The 20,878-nt window shown below is 43.2% G+C and overlaps 4 protein-coding genes across 4 annotated transcripts; 1 reads left to right on the top strand and 3 right to left on the bottom strand.

Moving 5' to 3' along the window:
* Positions 1–814: 814 nt before the first annotated feature.
* On the bottom strand, positions 815–3,573 carry bida (BH3 interacting domain death agonist). The gene is made up of 4 exons (XM_041939691.1): positions 3,445–3,573; positions 2,798–3,068; positions 2,225–2,358; positions 815–1,516 (listed from the first exon to the last, which is right to left on the bottom strand). The coding sequence occupies exons 2-4, from the start codon at positions 3,060–3,062 to the stop codon at positions 1,319–1,321; spliced, it is 597 nt and encodes a 198-aa protein (XP_041795625.1). The 5' UTR covers positions 3,063–3,068; positions 3,445–3,573; the 3' UTR covers positions 815–1,318.
* Positions 3,574–4,270: 697 nt separating this feature from the next.
* On the bottom strand, positions 4,271–8,538 carry wee2 (WEE2 oocyte meiosis inhibiting kinase). The gene is made up of 11 exons (XM_041939454.1): positions 8,254–8,538; positions 7,925–8,133; positions 7,585–7,642; positions 7,050–7,219; positions 6,818–6,939; positions 6,555–6,701; positions 6,351–6,455; positions 6,193–6,278; positions 5,123–5,293; positions 4,815–4,963; positions 4,271–4,677 (listed from the first exon to the last, which is right to left on the bottom strand). Exons 1-11 carry the CDS (start codon positions 8,536–8,538, stop codon positions 4,512–4,514), a joined length of 1,668 nt encoding a protein of 555 aa, XP_041795388.1. The 3' UTR covers positions 4,271–4,511.
* Positions 8,539–9,485: 947 nt separating this feature from the next.
* Positions 9,486–15,663, top strand: dennd11 (DENN domain containing 11). Its single transcript, XM_041939014.1, has 9 exons — positions 9,486–10,075; positions 10,748–10,847; positions 10,985–11,143; positions 11,727–11,880; positions 11,997–12,135; positions 12,254–12,385; positions 12,479–12,629; positions 12,856–12,924; positions 13,058–15,663. The coding sequence occupies exons 1-9, from the start codon at positions 9,667–9,669 to the stop codon at positions 13,251–13,253; spliced, it is 1,509 nt and encodes a 502-aa protein (XP_041794948.1). The 5' UTR covers positions 9,486–9,666; the 3' UTR covers positions 13,254–15,663.
* A 1,212-nt stretch (positions 15,664–16,875) lies between these two features.
* On the bottom strand, positions 16,876–20,737 carry agk (acylglycerol kinase). Its single transcript, XM_041939398.1, has 14 exons — positions 20,494–20,737; positions 20,368–20,407; positions 20,206–20,285; positions 20,014–20,089; positions 19,787–19,912; positions 19,559–19,653; positions 19,367–19,436; positions 19,013–19,092; positions 18,877–18,934; positions 18,166–18,313; positions 17,904–18,001; positions 17,732–17,802; positions 17,522–17,606; positions 16,876–17,393 (listed from the first exon to the last, which is right to left on the bottom strand). The coding sequence occupies exons 1-14, from the start codon at positions 20,601–20,603 to the stop codon at positions 17,280–17,282; spliced, it is 1,251 nt and encodes a 416-aa protein (XP_041795332.1). The 5' UTR covers positions 20,604–20,737; the 3' UTR covers positions 16,876–17,279.
* Positions 20,738–20,878: the final 141 nt, after the last annotated feature.

The raw sequence follows: 20,878 nt of genomic DNA, 5'->3' as shown, positions 1-20,878 counted from the left end.
GACCCAGCTAGCGAAAAAATTCAGTTACTAGTGAGCCAATATACAGTACAGTGCAGGAGTTCAACAGAAAATGTGAAGCGCTTCGGTGGAATGTCTGCGGGCCGCTCGCATTCAGATTAGACAGAAAAGTGGTTATCCTGCCCTCTGAGATCTCGAGTCGGGAAGGCAAACTATGCTTCGCCCTCACTGCTGCCTCACCACCTAAATGTTTTGTTTCTGAGAATTTGGGTAATTCAGTAGGTTGTATCACTTTATGAAATCTCATGAATGGCTGTTAAAACAAGGTGCTGGACAGATGCCATCTTTGATACAGAAAGGCTGTTTCCATGTATGTCAGTCAGTGACACATACTACCACTCATGGGCTCATATTCTGCCTGTTTTCATTGGGAAACTCAAATGTACACAGCAGGATGGATATTAACAGGTCTCAAACATGACACTCTGTACCTTGACTTTCCTACAATACACTGTTTAATTTGAGAATTAAAAAAATTAACTATTTGAGAACCTTGTCTGTGGTAATTTGTCAAAATCCTACATACGTTCATTTCAGTTTTGTATTGCATTGTACTAACATCAACACACTTCATGAGGAAGGAATATAAAAATACATCAACCTGTTTACCTGTGGAATGTTTTAAACAGGTGTTTTTGGAGCAGTCCACAACTTTGCCAGTCTTTTGCTGCTCCTGTCCCGACTCGTTTGAATGTGTTGCTCCATCAAATTCAGAATAAGCAGACATTAAAAAAATCAATGAAGTTGATGAGGTCAAACATTAAATATATTGTATTTGTACTGTTTTCAATTGAGTATATTACAAAAAGGATTAGCAAATATTACATTCTGCTTCATTTTTGTTTTACAGTCACACCCTCTTTGGAATCAGGGTTGTACAATCTCACAGTATTTGAGACTGAAATCCCAGGAAAAATATATTTATTCAAGTACCACATACATACATGTATATGCCAAAAGCAAAATAACTGAATACAAAGAAATCATGAATTTTATATCATGTATGTGAGTATAAAATGAAAACATACACTTTTAAACAACAGTAAACAGAGGCAAGAAGATTCAGGTCACATAAAGGAATGAAAAAATTCAAGTGCCACAAACAAAAATTTCCTGTTTTCAAAACATGGTGATAAAGATTCATTGTCACTTTCCTTTTTATGGTAAGTGTTCTCACTACTGTTAAGTCAACACAGCTTTCACAGTCGACTTGACATAAGGAGCAGGTGTCAGTTTCAAATTCAGCTGTCATCCACCACAAATTTCTCAGTAATTTCTCTGTAATTCAGCAGCTCAAAAGTCACCTGGCCCCTGCTGGGCTGATGCACTGCAGCGCGATGCTGAAGAGGTTTCTCAGCAGTCGTGGGGCCTGCTCACACACTCCCTTCACCAGGGTGAGAGTGAGGGCCACAGTGATTCGCTCCTGGGGTAGATCGTTCAGATTCACACCCTGCCTCATCACCCTGTCCACCTCCCAGGAAAGGTGGTCTTTCCATTCCTGGAAAACAAAAACAAACACAGGGATCAATCAGTACATGAAGCCGATACTCAATAATAACAGTAACACAATACTCCATGCTGCTATCACAAGGGTGTGCAGATCTGGTTGCTGGCATCAAATTCAGAATAAGCATGTATTTCCAAAAAATATTTTCAGGTTTTGATTCTGCACTCGTGTCACAAGCATCATGGTGTAAACTGGATGAAAAGTAGGGTTTCTGAACACAAACTGGAATAGCTGAATATTTTAAATGAACTTAATGTAGCTGATCTCAGAATAAACGCATGTTTATATACAAAAGACCTCAAATGTGTAGTTCCTCTGATGAACATAACACGTTCTCCTGGACAAATTAGACATTAGATTAATAGCTTTAATCACAATGTTTGCGAGTCTCAATGTGATGATCTTGTCTTGGTAACTGCAGGACGTCATCTTAGGCTTTGATAACGTGTGATGGGACTTTGCTCATGTTGTTATTTTTGACAATAAACTGCTAAAAATAAATCCTACAAACGAATAACAACACTTTGTTTCAGACCTAGTTAAACATTAGGATACGAAACATTAGGATACTCAATAACAACACTAACTCATTGTTAATTTGAGTCAGATTATGAATTCATGGGTTTGTTCTATTTATCACAGAAAATGACCATCACAACATGAACAACTCAGGAATCCCTGTGTTCACAACAGACTCACTTCAGAGGGGGAGGTCAATATGTTCCTGCTCAGGTTGCGGGTAGCCTGAGCCACAACACAGCGTTCAAACTGGTCTGCAATTTCTCTCAGCTCTTGTGCAACCTGCTGGAGGGCTGCTGCATCTGCATGGTTCCCTGCAGGAAAAAGAAAGTGCCTCAACATCAGTCATTTTTGTTTCTGTATTAACAGGAAGAAAAATATGTTTCCATAAATAAACACACAGCAATGAGCCTTCAGTAAATCTACTATAAAATAAAAGTTAATATTGTGGACTTATATTATTACACATTTTACCTCTGTCGCACTATGTATCATTTGGTTATATAAGTTTAAAAACACATAACAGTAATCAATGGAGAGATTTGAGAATGTGGATGCAAGTTTGCATCAAGTGAGATGCTCGCGACATGAAATGGCTGAAAGCTCACTTCCTGCTTTCGCTTAAAGTTACGAGCTGTTTTGCTGAAAACAACTTATCAGATGTGAATGTCAGTGCTCTGACGTTTGGACCTTTTGGACTGTGATAAAGTGGGATCTTGCTTTCAGAATACAAGCCTTGTTGTAGTGACTCACCAGGCCGCTGCAGTTCCACTGAAGGCTGAAAATGATCTAGTGAAGCTGTGATGCATCTGGGCAGGTGACCGTCTGTTTCAAGGTCTCCATCGTCCAGAGGGTCTTTCCTGAGGCCCTTACACTTGATGTCCCGGGTGAGATTAATTTCCTGACCCAGAGAGCGAAGCTCCTGACTGTACTCTGAATTCCTGCAGTCCGCCTGAAGGAAGGCAAAAATGACCAGGGCGCCGTTCTGCCCGCTCGTAAGACTCCTCAGGTCAGCCATCTCGGCCTATTTTATTTAGACAGGAAGCGGGGTAACGTTAGCAAGGGACCCTCAATAAGAAACAAACATTGCTAACCCAATCAAAAAGTTCAACAGAAGAAAATGACTAAAGTTCTACCAATAACATTCAAAAGTTCACTACGTCGACTCCGACCGACTACAAACCAGGGGAAACCAAAACAAAGCTATTGAAGGAATTGTTGACCGTTGGCTGCTGAACGGGTAAGCTAGCTTGAAATGCATGCTAATGCAAAGTTTACTGAAGTATCGTCCAGTCAGCTGACGTAAACTTTCGAGCGTCAAGTTAACGATAAGCAAAAGCAAAACTGGCAACTATTGCTAATGTTAAATAACTGTCGGAAGAATTGCGCGCTATACTCACATTCGTTCCTTGTGCCGGGTACGTCTTAGCGTTAACTTCACACAAATAACCGAGCTTGATTAGTGATGCGCCATTGAGCACCAACCACGGTGCAGCGTTGGTGCCTGGACCATGTATGTCTACGGTCTGAACAGCTCAAAACAACAGCGTCGCGTTTTTTGGGGGTGGACCATAAACGCAACATGATGCATTCAATACTGTCAGAAATCCAATACTTATAAATTCAATATTGCGCTGTGGCGAGTTTTTACACAAAACAGAAACCCCGTGATTTTATAACCACACTGGAGACAAAAGTGGCCAGTTGGAACAGAGAGGTAAAATTAAAATAGTTTCATCTTGTTGCTTTGACAACCCATATGGAAGATCCTACAGTATGTCCAGGGTATCTTTGATTTATGTAGTTATGGCTTCAGCGTTTTTTTTTACTTTACCAAACTGGTCATAGAAACTTATGTGATTGATGGTTAGCTTTGTCAGTTTGTGTAGATATGACCTACTGTAAATGTTCAAATGTTAAGCATGTTGAGTATTGTCATAAAGGGTGTAATCACTTGACTTTCCATTTGTAATCACTGCTCCATATAGAGTCACAGTTAGCTGCAGTTGTAGATAACAAGACCAACACACCACTGGAAAGTCCCTGCTGTGGCTTTGCCAACAGCCGTTTTCACTGTGCCTTTGGATTACATAGCAAACCATTGAGACAAGAGCTTTGTCAAATAAAAGTAAAACAATCCAGCTGATGAAAAGGTTAAAATGTTTATTTACAGTTAAAAAGCAAGTCACTGGTTGGTTAAATACATTGGTCTGCAGGGGTTGCAAGACAAAAAAAAAAACTATTTAAAGGTAAGATAAATTAAAAAAAACAATTCTGACAAGGCTCTCTTTCAGTTGGATTGTTCAACCAGTTGTTTCAATCAGTAGCAACAAAATCTTTGCTGTACAGGGATCTTGTCACACAGTCCTCTCACACAGACCTGCTACATTTTTACCACGACACAATACAGAGGGAGACACACTGCATCAGAGCAAAAGAACAGGCATGTGGACCTCACAGCATCCCATCAGACTCCATACCCTGGGCAACCAAAGCTCATGGATCGTGCAGTTTTCCTGCCAACAAGCCTCCTTCCTGTTCTGGGTAGAGACCCCATCGCAGCAGGGGGTTTCAGGCCAGGTGTGAGGTTCTGGTTGGGTGACAAAGCTGCCCGACGTGCCTCCTGGAGCTCTCTGAAGAAAATGGAAATTAGTGAAGGTTTTTAACTGTCATCAGCACTGGAGTATTACGAAGGACCAATTTATTGACCTAAGACATGGTTAAATTCAATAAAGACAGGGGCCTGAAACCTGTTTTTTTTTCCTCTTACTTTTCAAGCATGGCTGTCCTGAACTTCTCTACATTGAGCTCTCTGCGTAGCTGAGCTGCCAGCCTCCCAGTCCTCTCCTCCCTTAACATTGTGTGCTTGCAAAGTTCCCTAGCAGACGGCCGCTTCATCAGGTCTGGATCCAGCAACAACTGCCCAAGAAAAAAAAAAAAAAAGGTATTTGCAACGAGCTATGCTACTGACAAGAGTGAATGTAAGTGCTTTTGTTACTACATTACAAATCAAACATCTTTAAAATGATTCCAGATTCAAACATTCAAACAAAAACATCACCCCAAAAATAAGAGTACCTGAAGTAGGCATCTGAAAGGAGGTGATAGCTCCTGTGGTAGTTTAGGGAGTTGCCCCTCTCTAAGGCTGTGCCATTCATCTCCATTCTGAGGCAGAGGAGCAGCCCCAGCTGCCAGCAGTACCGTGAGTCCCAGCGCAAAGATGTCTGCCTTGGGGAGGTTACTGTAATCCTGGAGAGCAGAGAGATGGCTGAAACAAACACCAGAAACATCCCAAGTACAACTGGAAGTATGAGACAGTCAGCCCTCCTGTGTTGAGCCATGCCTTTGTTTTAGTTTCCCCAATATACAAGTCTGTGCATTCCTCACTGCATTGGACTACATACACTAGACTGCTTCTCTTGCGTTTGGGTGCGGGGCCCTTTGGGTGGAACAATTTCTGTATTAACGCAATGCTTCCCTGTCAGTCAGTCAGAACTGAAGAAGCTCCTTGGCTGAGAGGCAAAATGTTTCTACAGCCTAGTTCAGTTGTTCTTGGTTCACCACTCCACTTGGACAACTTGCTTCTGAACTTTTGATTTTTTTTTCTTTAAACCTACAGTGAGGTGCAACAAAATCAGAACCCACGGCTACTTATCTTGACTTTAAAGGCTTGCATGGTGTGGCACCGTGCCACCTGACCGAGCTTCTAACCATTACTCACCAGCCCGTAGCTTGAGGTCCTCTGATAAGGCCGTGTTAGTTATTCTGGGCCAAGGGTGAACAGCGAGGGTGACGCGGCCTTTGCTGCCAGAGCTCCCTTTGGAATAGCTTACCTGAGGATCTTAGACTGGAAAACTCACTGCCCTCTTTTATCCAGTCTCAAGACCTACCTTTACCTTCTGGCTTTTTCTTAATTATCTTATGTGGTACTCATTTTACCTGCTATTTTATGTGTTACTTTTATCCACTAGTTTATCTTTACTGTTAGTTTTGTTGTTTTTACTCAGTGACTGTGACTATGTGACTGTTCTCCTGCCTTCTTTTATCTGTCCTTGGTTGTGAAGCACTTAGTCACAGTAGTTTTAAAAAGGTGCAATATAAGGAAAGTTATTATTACTTTTCCTTTAATGGTTGAACAGTAATATTACCTCATGCAGGACCTCACTGGCCAGAAAGCGGCTGTCCCCTTCCTCAACGTGAGGACTGTTGGTCGATGTCACATGACCCAGATCCCCTGCAGAAAACACAAGTCAGATCTGACTGCAAACATTTAAGGAAGAAATTGATCAAATATTTAATACAATACCAATTTTGTAAATGACTCCTGCTGAAGAGCTTCCCTCATCTTCCTCCTCACTCTCCCCGTCACGTAAAGCACTTGTGCTGGGACGCTGGCAAATGAATATATTGCCTTCAAAGAGGTGAAACAAAGCAGGTTTTAAAAGGGACAAGAGACTTAAGGTGTAAGACTGGAGGATTTAAGAAATGCAAACTGCTCAATGAGACATACTTGGTTTGATGTCCAGGTGTACGAGGCCTGAGCTGTGGATGTATTTCAGCCCCATAGACACCTGTAAGAGTAGATCTTTCAACTCGGCCTCTGAAAACAGCTCACCCTGCACCTCCTTCTTTACAATGGCATCGTTGAGACTTCCACCTAGTGCACGCACACGCACGCACGTGCACACGCGCACACACAGAAACTTGTGTTTGAAATTTTATTTCACGCAAGTCTTCCTAAACTGTGCTTTTTGACGTTGAGGGGAAACCTACCATCACAGTATTCGTTCTGAATAATCATGTGATCGTCTTCTGCCCATGCTGAATAATAGCGAACAACATGTGGGTGGTGCCCAAGAACAGCATGTGCGTACACTTCCTTCAGAGCCAGTTGTCTGAGAGAACACAAAAAACACTCACTGGTACATCTGATCATTTTAGGAACACAATAAAAAAAAGTGGACTGATCTGTCTCTGGCAGAGAGACTTCATGCTGCTGACTCACTCATTGGCAGAGCCTGCCAGGGGTCGGCGGGAACGTTTTATTGCGTACAAGCAACCATCCAGCCTCTTCACACACTTATAAACTGCCCCAAACTCGCCCACGCCAATGCACTCCAGCTCTAGGAACTCACTCTCATAGCGTGACAGCATGAGGGCTTGGACAGCTCGTCTCTGCCAGATAAACAGACGGATGGCCTTGTGGTAAACCCAAAAGAAATTTCTAAAAGGAGGAACACACATCATAGAGCTCAGTCTTGACTTTGATTGACGGCCAGGAGAACCGGGATTTTTCTTTGGTGTGTCACCAAATATGGTTGTGCTTCCACAAACAAAGGGTGACGATTCTGGTAGCGTTTTTTCCCCCTCTCCTTTGCTGGAGATTCCTTAGAGAAATACCGGAAGTAGGACTGGCAGCATGTAATTTTAAACAAAACAAGAAGTGCAGAGGCAGACAAGGATGACAAAGCCTGATGATGAAATCATATCAGAGGCATCTGAGAGAGAGAGTTACATCCACCAGATAAAAATAACTGTACCTTTGGAGGGAGAAATGCTTCATCATCCTCCTCTGATGACGTTAGGCTGTGTTTCAATCTGAAAGATTAAGCTTTATAAAAACCTTTACATGCGCTGAACAAAACTGTATTACCTAAGGATTAAAAGTCAGGCCTGCGTGTAAGGACTTTAAAAACAGATGGGAAATTTAAAAATAGCTCTTATGAGACACCTACACTACAATACAAGTGGACTAACATTTACATCGGGGCAATTTTCCAAACATCATCATCAAAGAAATCCTACTGCTGAACATGCACTGGTGTCATACCCTCACAGATCACGATACAGCACGATACACACAGATAAAGCAGCTGTTACCTGCGTCCACAGTCATCATCATCATCACTCCTACAACTACTCCTCCACTGCAGCTCGCTGCTCCTGCGGACTGTGTTAGGGGTGAAAGGATTCACATTGACAGAAAGTGCGTGGATGTTGGTAGCGGGGGCTGAGGTGAAGCACAGGGCCCTCTGATGGCGACTTATCTTAGTGCTGGAGCAAGGCTGGGATGATTTTGATAGTAGGCTCTACAGGAGGGAAGAAGAGGGAGATATGCAATTCATCCCACTGGGGCTAAACCGGTTTGAAGTTGAGTCTGACAAAGCACCCAAGACCACTAAGGACAATCCATGTGAATTCTTCCCCACCTTTGGCGTGCTGGGAGAGTCACAGAGCCTCAGTTTCCTCCAGGAGGCATAAGGGATGGGGCTGGTGCATTGTAAAGGGGAAGATAAGGTGTTGCTTCTACTGCGGTGGCGTTGCACCCTGGGTGTCCTGCAAGCAGAGCTGGGACTGCGGATGCTGGGACTGCGGATGCTGGGACTGCGGATCCTGGACGTGTAGTCATCAGAGCTGTTGTCACTGCTGCTCCCCTCCTCTCCACAGCTAGTGAAGTCCAGCTGCTGGCTGATCTCGTCAAACAACGTCGCCATGCCTGGGGCCTGAGTTTTGGCAGAGGTGTCCTATAAAATGCTTACTCTGACCCTTGCAGAGCAAAACACTTTAAATTTGGGATTGATGTCATACATTAGATTATCAGGCCTTCATTTAAATCTCTTTAGGAAGATACAAGGTAATAAAACAACTTATTATACTCTCAATCTTTAAACCAGTAGGCCTGCACATACCCAGTATGATACAAGCCCACCACCATAAGATCACTGTTCCGTTCCACTCTATGGTTTCATCAAGAAGGGAATATTACGTACTGATTTATGTTTTAAAGACATGCTGCACACTACATGTAGGACAGCTGAAAAGCAGCACACAGGTCAGGCTGTGCTGTTCTTTTCAGACTTACCTGAAGCTCCACAGAGGCTTCGCAGGGTGAGTTATTAACATACACATCACTATGTACTTTGAGTCTGAGTAATAATATATGCTTATCATTTATACTCACGAACGAGTCGCCTTTTCTGCTACCACCACGATTGAATTTCGCTCTTTGTATGTAAATGACTTCCTGTTTAAATGAGCTGTGCCACCGGGTTCACACATCTCGCTCTCTGATTGGCTGAACTGTTCACCACACACCTGTCCTTAAACTTGCTGTTAATTGTATAAACATTATAAACCGTTACGATCAAAACTAGGAAAATCTAACTATAATGTATATGCATATGTATATAAATGGTCAATATTATCAAAAGAAAACTACAAATTTAATTTCAAGTAAAACTAAATGATAAGAAAATAACACAGAGGAAAATGTAAAAGGCTGGAGTACGTTTTAGCGGAAACTCTACATGAATGTTATATTAATATGGATTTTTTTGGGCAAAGTAAATGGCCTTTAACGAAAATTAGGTCATTGTATTAAATAGTAATATAGACACGTGGTACGGAAGTCAGCGACGTCATCAAAACAGTAAGGAAGGAGGAGGGAGAGTAGCCCGTCAGTGGATGTGACACGCTTACAAATACACAGAAAACAAGCCAGCAAGCAGCAGGAAACCATGATCGGGCTCCAGCAGCGTGTTTAGTGTGCTCGATTCAACCAGACAGCGGACTCTTGTGATATTCTTCAGCCTTCCCGAGTCGTCCGAGGCAGCCGCAGCAACATGGTGAAGCAGTCGGACCGAGCCCCGCTGCTGGACTGGGAGGAGATCCCACCGCCCGATCCGAACCAGGCGGCCCCGCCGCCGCCTTCGCCTCCGCGGGAGGAAGACGCACCCCCGGAGAAAAGTTCGCAGCCCGCCGGGCGACGCACACCAACAGCGGCTGGTACTGGGTGGAGCAGCAGCACCGCCATCACCCGCAGTCCGAAAGAGAGTGTAACAGCTGTTGTTGTTAGCGAGGACGGAAGCCCGAGCTGCCCGCGGACGGTGCTGTCTGGCCACGGCTGGGATCGCCCGCAGCCTCTCGGTACAGATCGTGCCGTTCCCTTCCCCGGCCTCTCGGTGAGGGATCAGTGGGAGGAAAAAGACCAGATCGTGGCTGTGTTTGTGGTTACCTTTGATACAAGATCAGGTAAGCAATCAGACTGTAGCTGGATCATTTGGATTAGATAACCTGGAAAATGTCCTGAAATGATGTCTTGTTGTCGTGGAGTGGCAGTCTCCCCTGTCTGATGTGCTGTAATGCATTACACTGAGTCATGGGAATGAAGGGTGTATGCTGCCATCACCCCAGGTGGGGTTGTCATACATTTCAAATGTCAAGAGACCTGAATAGATCCATCCACAGTGGTGAAACAACCCCTATCTCTGTGATGCAACCCTTCCAAAAGAAATTATCTTCCTGATCTGATTATCCAGCCTTTGGAAGCTGTAAAACATTCTGTACGCAAGAGCTTAATGACTGAGCCCAGTCCGGAATAAAAGGAAAACCAGTTTGATAGACACGCATCATTTGACTCACTATAATTAAAAATAGACAAGACATACAGTCAATAGTTCATCAAACACACAGCCAGGATGTCAGTGCTTCATGTGTGGAGGTCAGTGTATAGTTACAGTAGCTGAGTCAGCGCTTTCTTACTATCCCTGACCTCTTGCTACATGACTGGCCTGCAGAAGTAGGGGAAGCAGTCAGGATCAAAGCAGACAGTGTGGGAACTTCATGCTTTCTTCTCTCTCTCTCTCTCTCTCTCTGTGTGTGTGTGTGTGTGTGTGTGTGTGTGTGTGTGTGTGTGAATGGCAGGGAATATGGTAGAGTGGTGCCTGCCTCACGACATCAACCTAGACGGAGTTGAATTCAAGTCAATGGCAAGCGGTTCTCACCGGATCACAAGCGACTTCATGTACGTTCTTCCCCTCACTCCCGCCAATCAAGAAGCATGAAATCTTCAATCTATAGAGGCGTACAGGTCTGTTCAATCCCCGCCACGAATCTGTCACTCTGTGTTTACTCCTCCTCTTTGTCTTGCCTCTTGGCCAGATATTTCCGTAAAGGCTCTTACTTTGGGCTGGCCTGTTTTGCTAACATGCCTGTGGAGAGCGAGCTGGAGCGAGGAGCGAGGATGAAGTCTGTGGGAATTCTGTCTCCCTCCTACACCCTGCTTTATCGCTACATGCACTTCCTGGAGAACCAAGTGAGGTGAGACATGCTCTGTCTGTGTGTGTGTGTGTGTGTGTGTGTGAGAGAGAGAGAGTGAGTGTTTGTGTGATGTGAGTGTTTTTCTTATTTTGTCACCTGTGACTTTTTTGGTTCTGTTTACCCTGTTTATTTCTCACACAAGCACATTGGCAGGCTTCTCTTTATGTGCCTACCTCCCGTCTTTGCTTATTCGTTCAAAATCTTCTCATCTATTAAACATGAACCCAGAGTCCCAGTTACAGCGATCGTCACAAGAGCACATTTACACGCAGTTTGTGTAAGAAGTCTTTGCACGGAAGTGGAAGAAGCCTTGACAGCCTCTCTTCTGTTTAGTGACTCTGCTCTTCTCGTTCAGTCCTCTCACGAAAAGCTCAACTCCTCATTGATTATGTATAAATATATGACGTAGCCACGGTTGGCTCAGGTTGCCACAGAATACAAGGGGATCTGAATTCATCCGAGTGGAGTGCGGTCACCTTGCCTACAGTTTGTGTGTGTGGTCACAGTGTCTTTTTGAACAGTCATTTCACAGTAGCAAGCAGATGTCTCGTGTGGTGTTCGAAAACACATCCTTGCCTTGCAGACACCAGCTGCAGTGTCCAGGCCAGTATTCTCCACTGGAGGCCTTCTATGAGGATAAGAAGGCTGTCCTTCCCCCTGCAGGAAATGGTCTGGTCACCGCTTGCCCAACCTGGAGTGTCACCACCATCAACCGCTGCATGCATCCAGAGATGAAGGTATGACAGCAGCAAAACACATTTATGTTGTCGTGATAGCGTGTTTGCTCAGTCAGAAAACTACATCAACAACAACAAAAAAAACCACATTTGGCACTTTCCTTCTCTCCCTGCAGATCACCCACCCAGCTGGCTGCATGTCCCAGTTCATCCAGTTTTTCGGGGAGCAGATAATGGTGCTGTGGAAGTTTGCGTTGCTTAGGAAACGCCTCCTCATCTTCTCCCCTCCACCTGTGGGTGTGGTCTGCTACAGGGGTGAGAGGCTCAAACACAGTTTAGGATGTGATGAATGTCCTACTGTTGCAGCCCAGGTGTTTTTTATTTCCCATTTCCCTGGAGGTGTTTCACCCACCGTGTTCTTGTGCTCCCTCAGTGTATTGCTGTTGTTGCCTGGCCAATGTCTCTCTTCCTGGAATCGGTGCCTCTGCGCCTGAGTTACGGCCTTTCTTCTACATCAACGTAGCTGACATCACTGCCCTGGAAACGGAGATGTCATATGTGGCCTGTGAGTGAAGCTTTGCTGCATGTAAATGCTCAACTGACCACTAGCTGTAATCTATGGAAATGATTCCTCATATGTCAACATGCCTTTTTTAAGGCACCACAGAGAAGATTTTCGAGGAGAAGAAAGAGCTGTACGACGTCTACATAGATAACCAGAACGTGAAAACGCACAGAAGCCATTTGCAGCCGCTGCTGCGACTAAATGCAGCAGATAAGGAGAAGTACAGGAAACTGAGCGAACAGAGGTACACTGTCAACGGCGTCATGTTTAGTGTCAAATGATCTGACCAACATTTTTGGAGATGAATTTGTTCAGTTATCAAACTGCAAAGTTAGCAGGGACATGCTTAAATACAGCCCAGTGAATTTTTGTTGCATTTCAAGGAAAATTATCAAGTGAACCAGCAAAATTAGAGGCCTGAAGATCCTATTTTTCAGATTTCTTCATGATTGATTGTAATTTGTTCCCAGGCAAATGTTGCTGTACTCTCAGGAGGTGGATGGAGACTGCACATCAAACGAAGAGGATCTTTTCATTCTGTGAGTCTCTGATGAGCGTATTCATAGCTGCTACATGAGTCATAATCACAGTAGTACTGTTACATTGGTTTTATCATTGTAATATGATGTCAAGGACCACAACATGATGCAGTTGTCTTTAATCCTGTCCTAGGTTCTTTATGGAGCTGAATAACTGCATCTTCCAGACCCTGTCTGAGGTAGCAGGGAGCGGTGATCCCACCCTCACTGCTGAGCACGTGAGGGCCATGGGGCTGGATCCCCAGGGTGATCGCGCCTTCCTGGTCGACCTGCTGGAGGTGTACGGTATTGACGTCACGCTGGTCATAGACAACCTCTGCTGTCCCTGAGGGCCCCTCAGCCTGGAAAACCAGAGCACCACTGGATATTCGTGCCTTCAAGGCCCACATACACCAAGACACTGAAGACACTGCCTCCACCCTGGGACTTCATCTGTTGCCTGCAGTCCCCTTGTGGGTGTCTGTTTTCCCACCGTGTGTGTCTCATCTGACCTGTGGAGACTGTTTCTAGCCAGTGTGGATGATGAGGACACTTTGTGCACTGGTCCATGGTGGCTGATAAACACCTGCCTAGCAGACAGTGATGCTGGGCAGCAGTGAGCTCTTATAGCCATTCACACCAATATTTGTTTGTGTGTTCTTGTGTTGATTCCGGCTTATGTGGCCATGACTGAAGCACTGGATAAAAACTGGAAGTCTTGATCAGGTGTGGTCATCACAGCAGGATGATTGGTGGTTCCCCTCCATACCCATTACAGTGAAGAAGTCCCTGAAACATTCACACTCCTGCAGCTTTGGTGTCCACTTTGTCTGAAGAAAAAGATTCATATTATGTGGGTGAGGTTTTTTTTTACTGCTGGAGATGAATCTGTGTGCTTCAAATACATTTTTTAGGAGATTCTAGCCGTCATAATGTGAAAGAAATTCAAACAATACCATACTTTCTGATTCTGTTTCTTGCTCTGATGAAGCATGGGGAGTTCATACATGAAATGCTTTTTCACCACTTTATTCGCCTTTCAGAAAGGCAGCAATATGACTTTATGTGTTAGTTGAAAATATCAGCCTTCTTCACATATCACTTTTTTTTGCTAATTATGTCACAACTGAAAATGAGCGGTGAGGTGAAATACGTTTGTTTGCTGATGAGTGTTTTTATAATGGGGATGGTTCGTCTGACCGACAGAACGGGAAGGATAAACTGTTGAAGTACTCTGTTTACCTTGATGCACCTTCAACACGAGGTAGCTCTGATCACGTGTCCTTGTTTGATCATGGCTGATGGAAGTGTTGTGAAAACTTTGTCGTGTTACATGTTTTACCTTCATATGTTGTGATCAGCTGAGGTTCTTGAATTATAAGTGAATGTGACCCTACAGTATAACACTAACTTATCATGAACGCTGCACCATGTCTGCCGCCGGGCTGTTTCCTGATTCACACGGCGACCATGCTGAACTGTACCTTTTTAAAAAAAAAAAAAAAACTGACTGAGAGGTTGAGCCAGCAAGTGTGTGTGTGTGTGTTGTGCTGTATACAGGCTTTCATTGTTTGCTTCATTGACCCGAGCCAGAGGCTGCTTCATCAGCGGAAGCTAATATACCATCTGCGATCCTGTTGAATGAAGAGTCCTTGATGGAGCCGTTTGTAGTTTTCTTGTTTATCAGCTTCAAAGAGATCCTCTCCGCTTGTCTACAGCATTGACAAAGATCTCTTTGTGGTTTTGGAGATGTGGCGTTGGTCACGGTGAGGGCTGAGCAGAAGCTTTAACTCCTCCTCTATTGACAGATTGACAGAGTCTGTTCCAGCTGAGGGTTTCTCTCAGTCTTTTCATCACGGTCCCATTGAGGGAATCCAGCTCCAGAGATGGGCCAGCTCTGTCTTTTCAGTAACCCTGGCAGGCTGGTTCAGTTCATCTCGCGTTGCTGGTCAGAGCAATAATTTGTTCCATGTTGGAACATGAGGCTGATGCTCACCTTGTATACATTTGGAGTATTGGTTCTCAACCTCCTTATGCCCCCTGTTTTTTTAAAAAAAACATGTAATTCAGTGGTTTATACTTTTTTTTTTTCATTATCACATTCCAGAAATGATCTTTCATGATCTTATAGCCTGTACTGTTTTGTCTTGACCGCCCCCAAAGATGTTGTCTGGGTTGGTTTAAAAAAGTGCCGAAGTATTGCATTTGAAGGACAAAAACTTTAAACTTGAAATGGGGCCTTAAAGAAATGTGATTTTCTCAAACTTACTGCAACAAAGTGACTGACTCATTTCAACAGTTCAACACTTCTGAATGACCTTACTGTCTCCAGTGAAACCTGTTGATACTGACTGGTCTATTTACCTGTCAGCAAACAGAAACTCTGAAGGTGTTTGCTTTCCCGGTGTACGTTAAATGTAAAAGGGAATGTGCACAACACACACCACTGTATAAAATGCCTTGGATGTGGAGCCATTCACAGATGTGTACCAGCATTAGCTAAATGAGTCGTTTGTGCAGCGTATCACTCTACTGAATGTCAAAGACAGCAAAAGTATTGCACACATGCAGCAACACATCCCAGTAGTGTTTTCTTCCTGATTGTAATGTAAATCAAGAGCATTGACAGAATAACAAAGAAGTCTTCACATTCACTCATGTGAAACACTGTAAGAGATGTCAGCAAATGTACACATGAACTCAATAGCATGAGCAACTGTTAGTTTCACTGTACTGCCATTGTAAAATAATAAAACATTGATACAGTTTAGGTGTTATATGATCCTCTGCTTCTGACACTGTACAACTATTTTCTCCATTTCTTCCAGAATCCTCTCTCCTTCCTCTATGACCAGCATCACTGCTTTCATTGCTTTTCAAGACTTATTTGATTTAATCCTTATTACTGATGATTTAATGTGTAAGCAGCATTTTACCATTGTAATTGGTTGAGGCGGAGACAATTTAAACTATTTTATATGCAGCTAGTTTTAAGGGGCACTCTGCTGATTTTACAAATGAGGTTCAATTTACTTCTCAGTCTGTGACAGCAGTTGTACAATGTCCTCTGTGGCTCTGGAGGGAGATCTCCAAAGTCTACAAAAATGACCCTGATGACATCATCAGAGTCATTTTGTCTGCTTGGACTTGAGACATGCAGGAGGATGGAGGAGAGGAGATGGGGAGGCACAAAATAGAGTTTTTCATGGAAAGCCTAGGAACTGGAAGTGTGAGGTTTGAAAGAAGTGGCCAATAAGGGAGGCAAGTACTCTCAAATTAAAGATGCGACCCAGCTGTATTGTGGGAAAAGAAGGATCCAGCACCTTCAGAGCTTGACCCATGTCACAGACTAAAAGTCAGGATGTGTTGGCCTCTGCTGCTTTAATTCTGATCAATTTTTTTGTTTTATCTGTCTCTTGTGAATCCCCTAAATATATGGAAGTGCAACACTAAATCTCTGGGGTAATCCTATGACAATCCATCATGTTAAAAGTTGGTCTCTGTATGTATGTAGAATCTTAATACACAGGGTAACTAGAAACAAATGCTGTAAATGTATTTAGACACATTCACATTCATTCCCCTACAAGATTCTTCCATCATAATTAACACAGCCAAAATAAAAGAGAGAGCCCTCCTTTGTGTTTTCCCAAACAACAGTATGATAAGAGGCCTGCAATGCAGCCACTTGCTTCATCCTGCAGATTTGCTGTCCACACCATCTGTCAGACCAGACCAAGCGTCACCAGGGACTCTGCCAAACTCCTGGTCCAAGATCTTGGATCATTTGTAACGTATTCAGAATGCTGCAGCATCCCTGTATTCTTCCATATTCATTCGTCTATGAACCTCCGACCTACGTCTACTCTGCTGAGTACCAGCAGCCAGCCCTCCAACGATTACCTACACCAGACAGCTGCTAAATGCTCCCATATTAAATGTCAACTGGTATAAACACACTTTGTTTTGAATTGGACAGATATTATTTTTATTGACTGAGTTCAAATGTGATGGCAATAGTAAACCATTCAGTAAACATAAAGTCAATTTTTAAGACAACCTGTACATGAGTTACTGGCTTAAAGAAACAAAGCCTTGGTCCTTTTGATTACAAAGACATTTAATATAGCCCGCTCCATAAGTAGTAAGTGTAGTAACCTCACAACTTCAACTTAATATTTGTTTACATATAGTGAAACAGACCAGTCGTACTTCAGGGTCCTTTTAAACTGCTGGCAAAGCAGACATCTGTTTCCAGAATGACGTCAGGGTTTCATGGCATCTGCTTTCGTGTTTCTCTGGAGTTCAGTTTTTGTCTTGCTGTTCTTGTCTTCTTTCTGCCTTAATTTTCTTCCTCACTGCATCTGTGAGAGGAGCTACTCTCTGCGATCTGCACTGATGAAGAAGTGTAGTTTCCGTGGCAACAGCCTCACCTCCACAGGCATTGCTTCATACTCCTCGTTGTCGATGTTGTAGAAGCCACCTGTGCCCTGCAGGGTCCAGACGAAAACGAATATGCTGAGCTTTAGAGAGTAAGATGAGTAATACTGGCAGGATCCTAAAATAATTCTCATTTGCTTTGACTTGAGAAATGAGGCCACTTAAAGGGGTTTCTGACCTCTGGCAGTTGCAGCCGGCAAGCGCTGGCTTCCAGTTTTGTTGAGTTCTTGGTGAATACAGTGGGGTCTTCTTCTTTTCTATTTCTATAATGAGGAACATCATTTTTTAACTTGAATTAACATCAACAAAAGCTTTCAAATAATATGTATTGTCCTCATCAGTGTTTTCTGTTTGCAGCAGACAAATAAACTAAAACTACGGTACTAACCCGACAGCGATGAACTCGCTCATAGTGAAGTCGTCCGGCTCTGCACAGATCATCAGGGAGTCATTTATGCGCTGCAAGTTCAAATAAACAGAAAACAAATATAAAATATCGGCCATGTCATTAATCAAGTGTTCAGGATTGTACAAGAGTGGGTACGGATTTTTGGACTGACCTTCTCCACAGGGTTTTGGTTGTGGGTTTGAATAAACAGCTCTAATGTCGACAGCTGCTGCTCCTTCCACTCCTCTGGCTCTTCTACTTTAGGAGGCTCTGAGGGTGCACACACACACACACACACACACACACACACACACACACACACACACACACACACACACACACACACACAAAAATACAACTCACAATATTGTATTGTTGGGATTTGATGTTGCCATGCTGTGATCAGAGTATCAACACAGTACCACACACCCTACCTTCAACAGGAGGATTCCAGTAGTTTTTTAGTCTGCGGGCGATGCGGGAGAGCAGGTTGGGTCTGGGAGGCTTATGAGGGGGCAGGTCAGGGGGCCGGAGGCTGGGAGCTGTGTAGGACACTGAGACGTCCCGAACCAGGGGCCACTCCTGTGAGATTTTACAAGTATAACATTTAAATACAGCAGCAGCCACATAATTTTAACAGTCATGACAGGGAAACGGGGGGTGATATGAAATACAGCAATCACCCCATGACATCTACTGTATATTGTAAACTACTGATTCAATGAGATAATGATATGTTTTACTGCTCAAATATGTTTTTGTCAAGATGAAAAGCTCCTATAGAAGCACTCAGTCATTAAATACTAGGATTACACTGAAAGCTACACTTAAATTCTTTTCAGGTACAGCTGTGTCAGACTGAGTGACTCAATATGAATTAATCAATCAAGTGCTCGATGGTAACAGAAAATAAGCAATACATGTCAAGAGCACATCCTCTGAATGAAAATGTACTTAGCAAAGTTGTGATTTAAGAGTTACACAAAAGAAAAAAGGTTTAAAAGATTTTTTTCATACCAGAGAGGAATTCTTTTTTCCACAGGCAGTAGCTGACAAGGCTTTCAGATATTCTACATAAGGCTAACACTGGTTCAAAGTACTGTTTTAACCCAAGCTTGCTCAGACAAAAGAAAATACAGCCTTACCCGTAGAGCACTAAACCAATGTGCTGCATGTGTCTTCAGTGGTCCAAGGTACCAGTATCTATGGAGAAAAAGGATTAATTACTATTTCGTATTGAGAATTTTGCCATAATCTGAGTGAACAATTGTGAACTCTTACTTGCTGATTGTTGCAGCCACATCTCTAAACACACCCCAACGTAGCCCCATCAGAGCGAAGACTGGCTGCTCTTTCTCCCCCTAGAAACACACACACAGACAGACACACACAGACACACACACACAAATCTAAGTTCCTGTCCTAGTGCTGGCACATGAAATCTCACTGCATTGTAGCAATAAAACAATTATCTCACCTCAAAATTTAATTAAATTATCCAATGTGATGAAGGCATATTATAAAGTATGAAATTATTTCAAAACGAAAGTCGTAAATGATCTGTGAATTTCAAAACAAATACTAACATGAACAACTATCTGCATTCCAGACAAACACTAAATTCTTAGCTCTCACTTTGATTTGTAGCACATCCAGCGGTACGGTTTCTCCCTTCAGAATGGACAGTGTTGCTGATGTAATGTCTCTGAAAATGTATAAGGTCGAAAAACTAGTTTAAGCTGTGAGGCACAAACAGTCACAGTTAGTCATGGGATTGCGTGATGACAAAATTTGGATCATCAAGTATGATACTGATGAGTTACTTACTTGACCTTGTTGTCACTTGTGAGGTATAGACTTGGACTCAAGGAATTATGAGAGCCCAGTGGAATGAATCCAATCGGTATGTTACTGACTGTCTCCTGTAGTCATAAAACATCCATCAGTGACTACATTAAAAGATTAGTTTGGATCAAGTTGTCTTCATCTTGTTTTGCGGTCCACCATAAACCAAAGTCTGATGACAAATCAAAACAATAACTTTGTTACACCTACTTGATCTGGCCTTCGCAGTAAACCTGTGACGACTTCCTGCAAGGTGCCATCCCCTCCGGCCACAATCAGCATGTCTGTCTGTTCCATGAGCTCCATCAGTTTTTTTGCTTGACCTTCATAATCTGTCTGAAGAGGCAATGTAGAATCATGGTGTCACACAATGGGATCTTTACAAGAGCCACTGATAGCATTGATGGATTCCAAGGGGGAAAAAAAGCTGAGCATACCTTTACTATTGTAATTTCAACACCAGCCAGGTGTAAAATAGGAGCAGCATTCTTTTCAAATAGGTTGTTGGCTTTCCTAGAGATCATTGAGACAGGAAGTATGAAACATTCTGAGAAAAAAAACTGGTGTACTGAAACTGGAAGCCTAGACAAAAGCATCAGTGAGAGGTTTTGAGTTTTCTGTCTTCTTACCCTCCACAAGCTGCAGGGTTCAAGATCACGGTTGCTTTCTTCAACTGCTCCTGTGGTGCTATCTGTTGACGCCCAAATTCCTAACACAGATTATGATGATCAGGATTAAAAGGGACTTGAAGAAGGTTGACAATGTATGTGCAAAAATTAGAGATGTCTTACCCTGGCCACTAGACACGCCTCTCTCCGCAGAACATTATCACTAATAAAATACAAGACAAAATGTTACACAGAAACAGGCCTGTATTCTATCTACTCAGTGGAAATACCACGACCTGAGGTACTCACCAGTGTTTACCATTCAGCCAGTAGCCCCCGTAAGACAGGACGCACACAGCAAATGTGGACTTCTTCCAGTGATTTCGCAGACTCCCAAATACTTTCACAACCCGAGCCATGGTTTCGATTAAAATTTCCCCAGACCCCTTCTATTTTAATGCGGTGTACTGTGTTTTAAAAACATAAATGACGAATTTCCATCCCGCGGTCACGGGCACACAGCTGTCAGACTAGCATGGACATCTTGGTGTAACATCAAACCGACAGCACGAACAACACATGGCGGAACCAATGTTGCTACCACATGTGATTCATTCACAAAGAATTGCTTTATCAAAGTTTTATAGAAAATAACATCTGAAAGAGAACAGAATTTGTAAAATAAAACTGAAGC

Source organism: Chelmon rostratus, chromosome 6 (genome assembly GCF_017976325.1).
Source record: "Chelmon rostratus isolate fCheRos1 chromosome 6, fCheRos1.pri, whole genome shotgun sequence".
NCBI classification, from domain to species: domain Eukaryota; kingdom Metazoa; phylum Chordata; class Actinopteri; order Chaetodontiformes; family Chaetodontidae; genus Chelmon; species Chelmon rostratus.
This window is presented reverse-complemented; position numbering and strand designations above follow the sequence as displayed.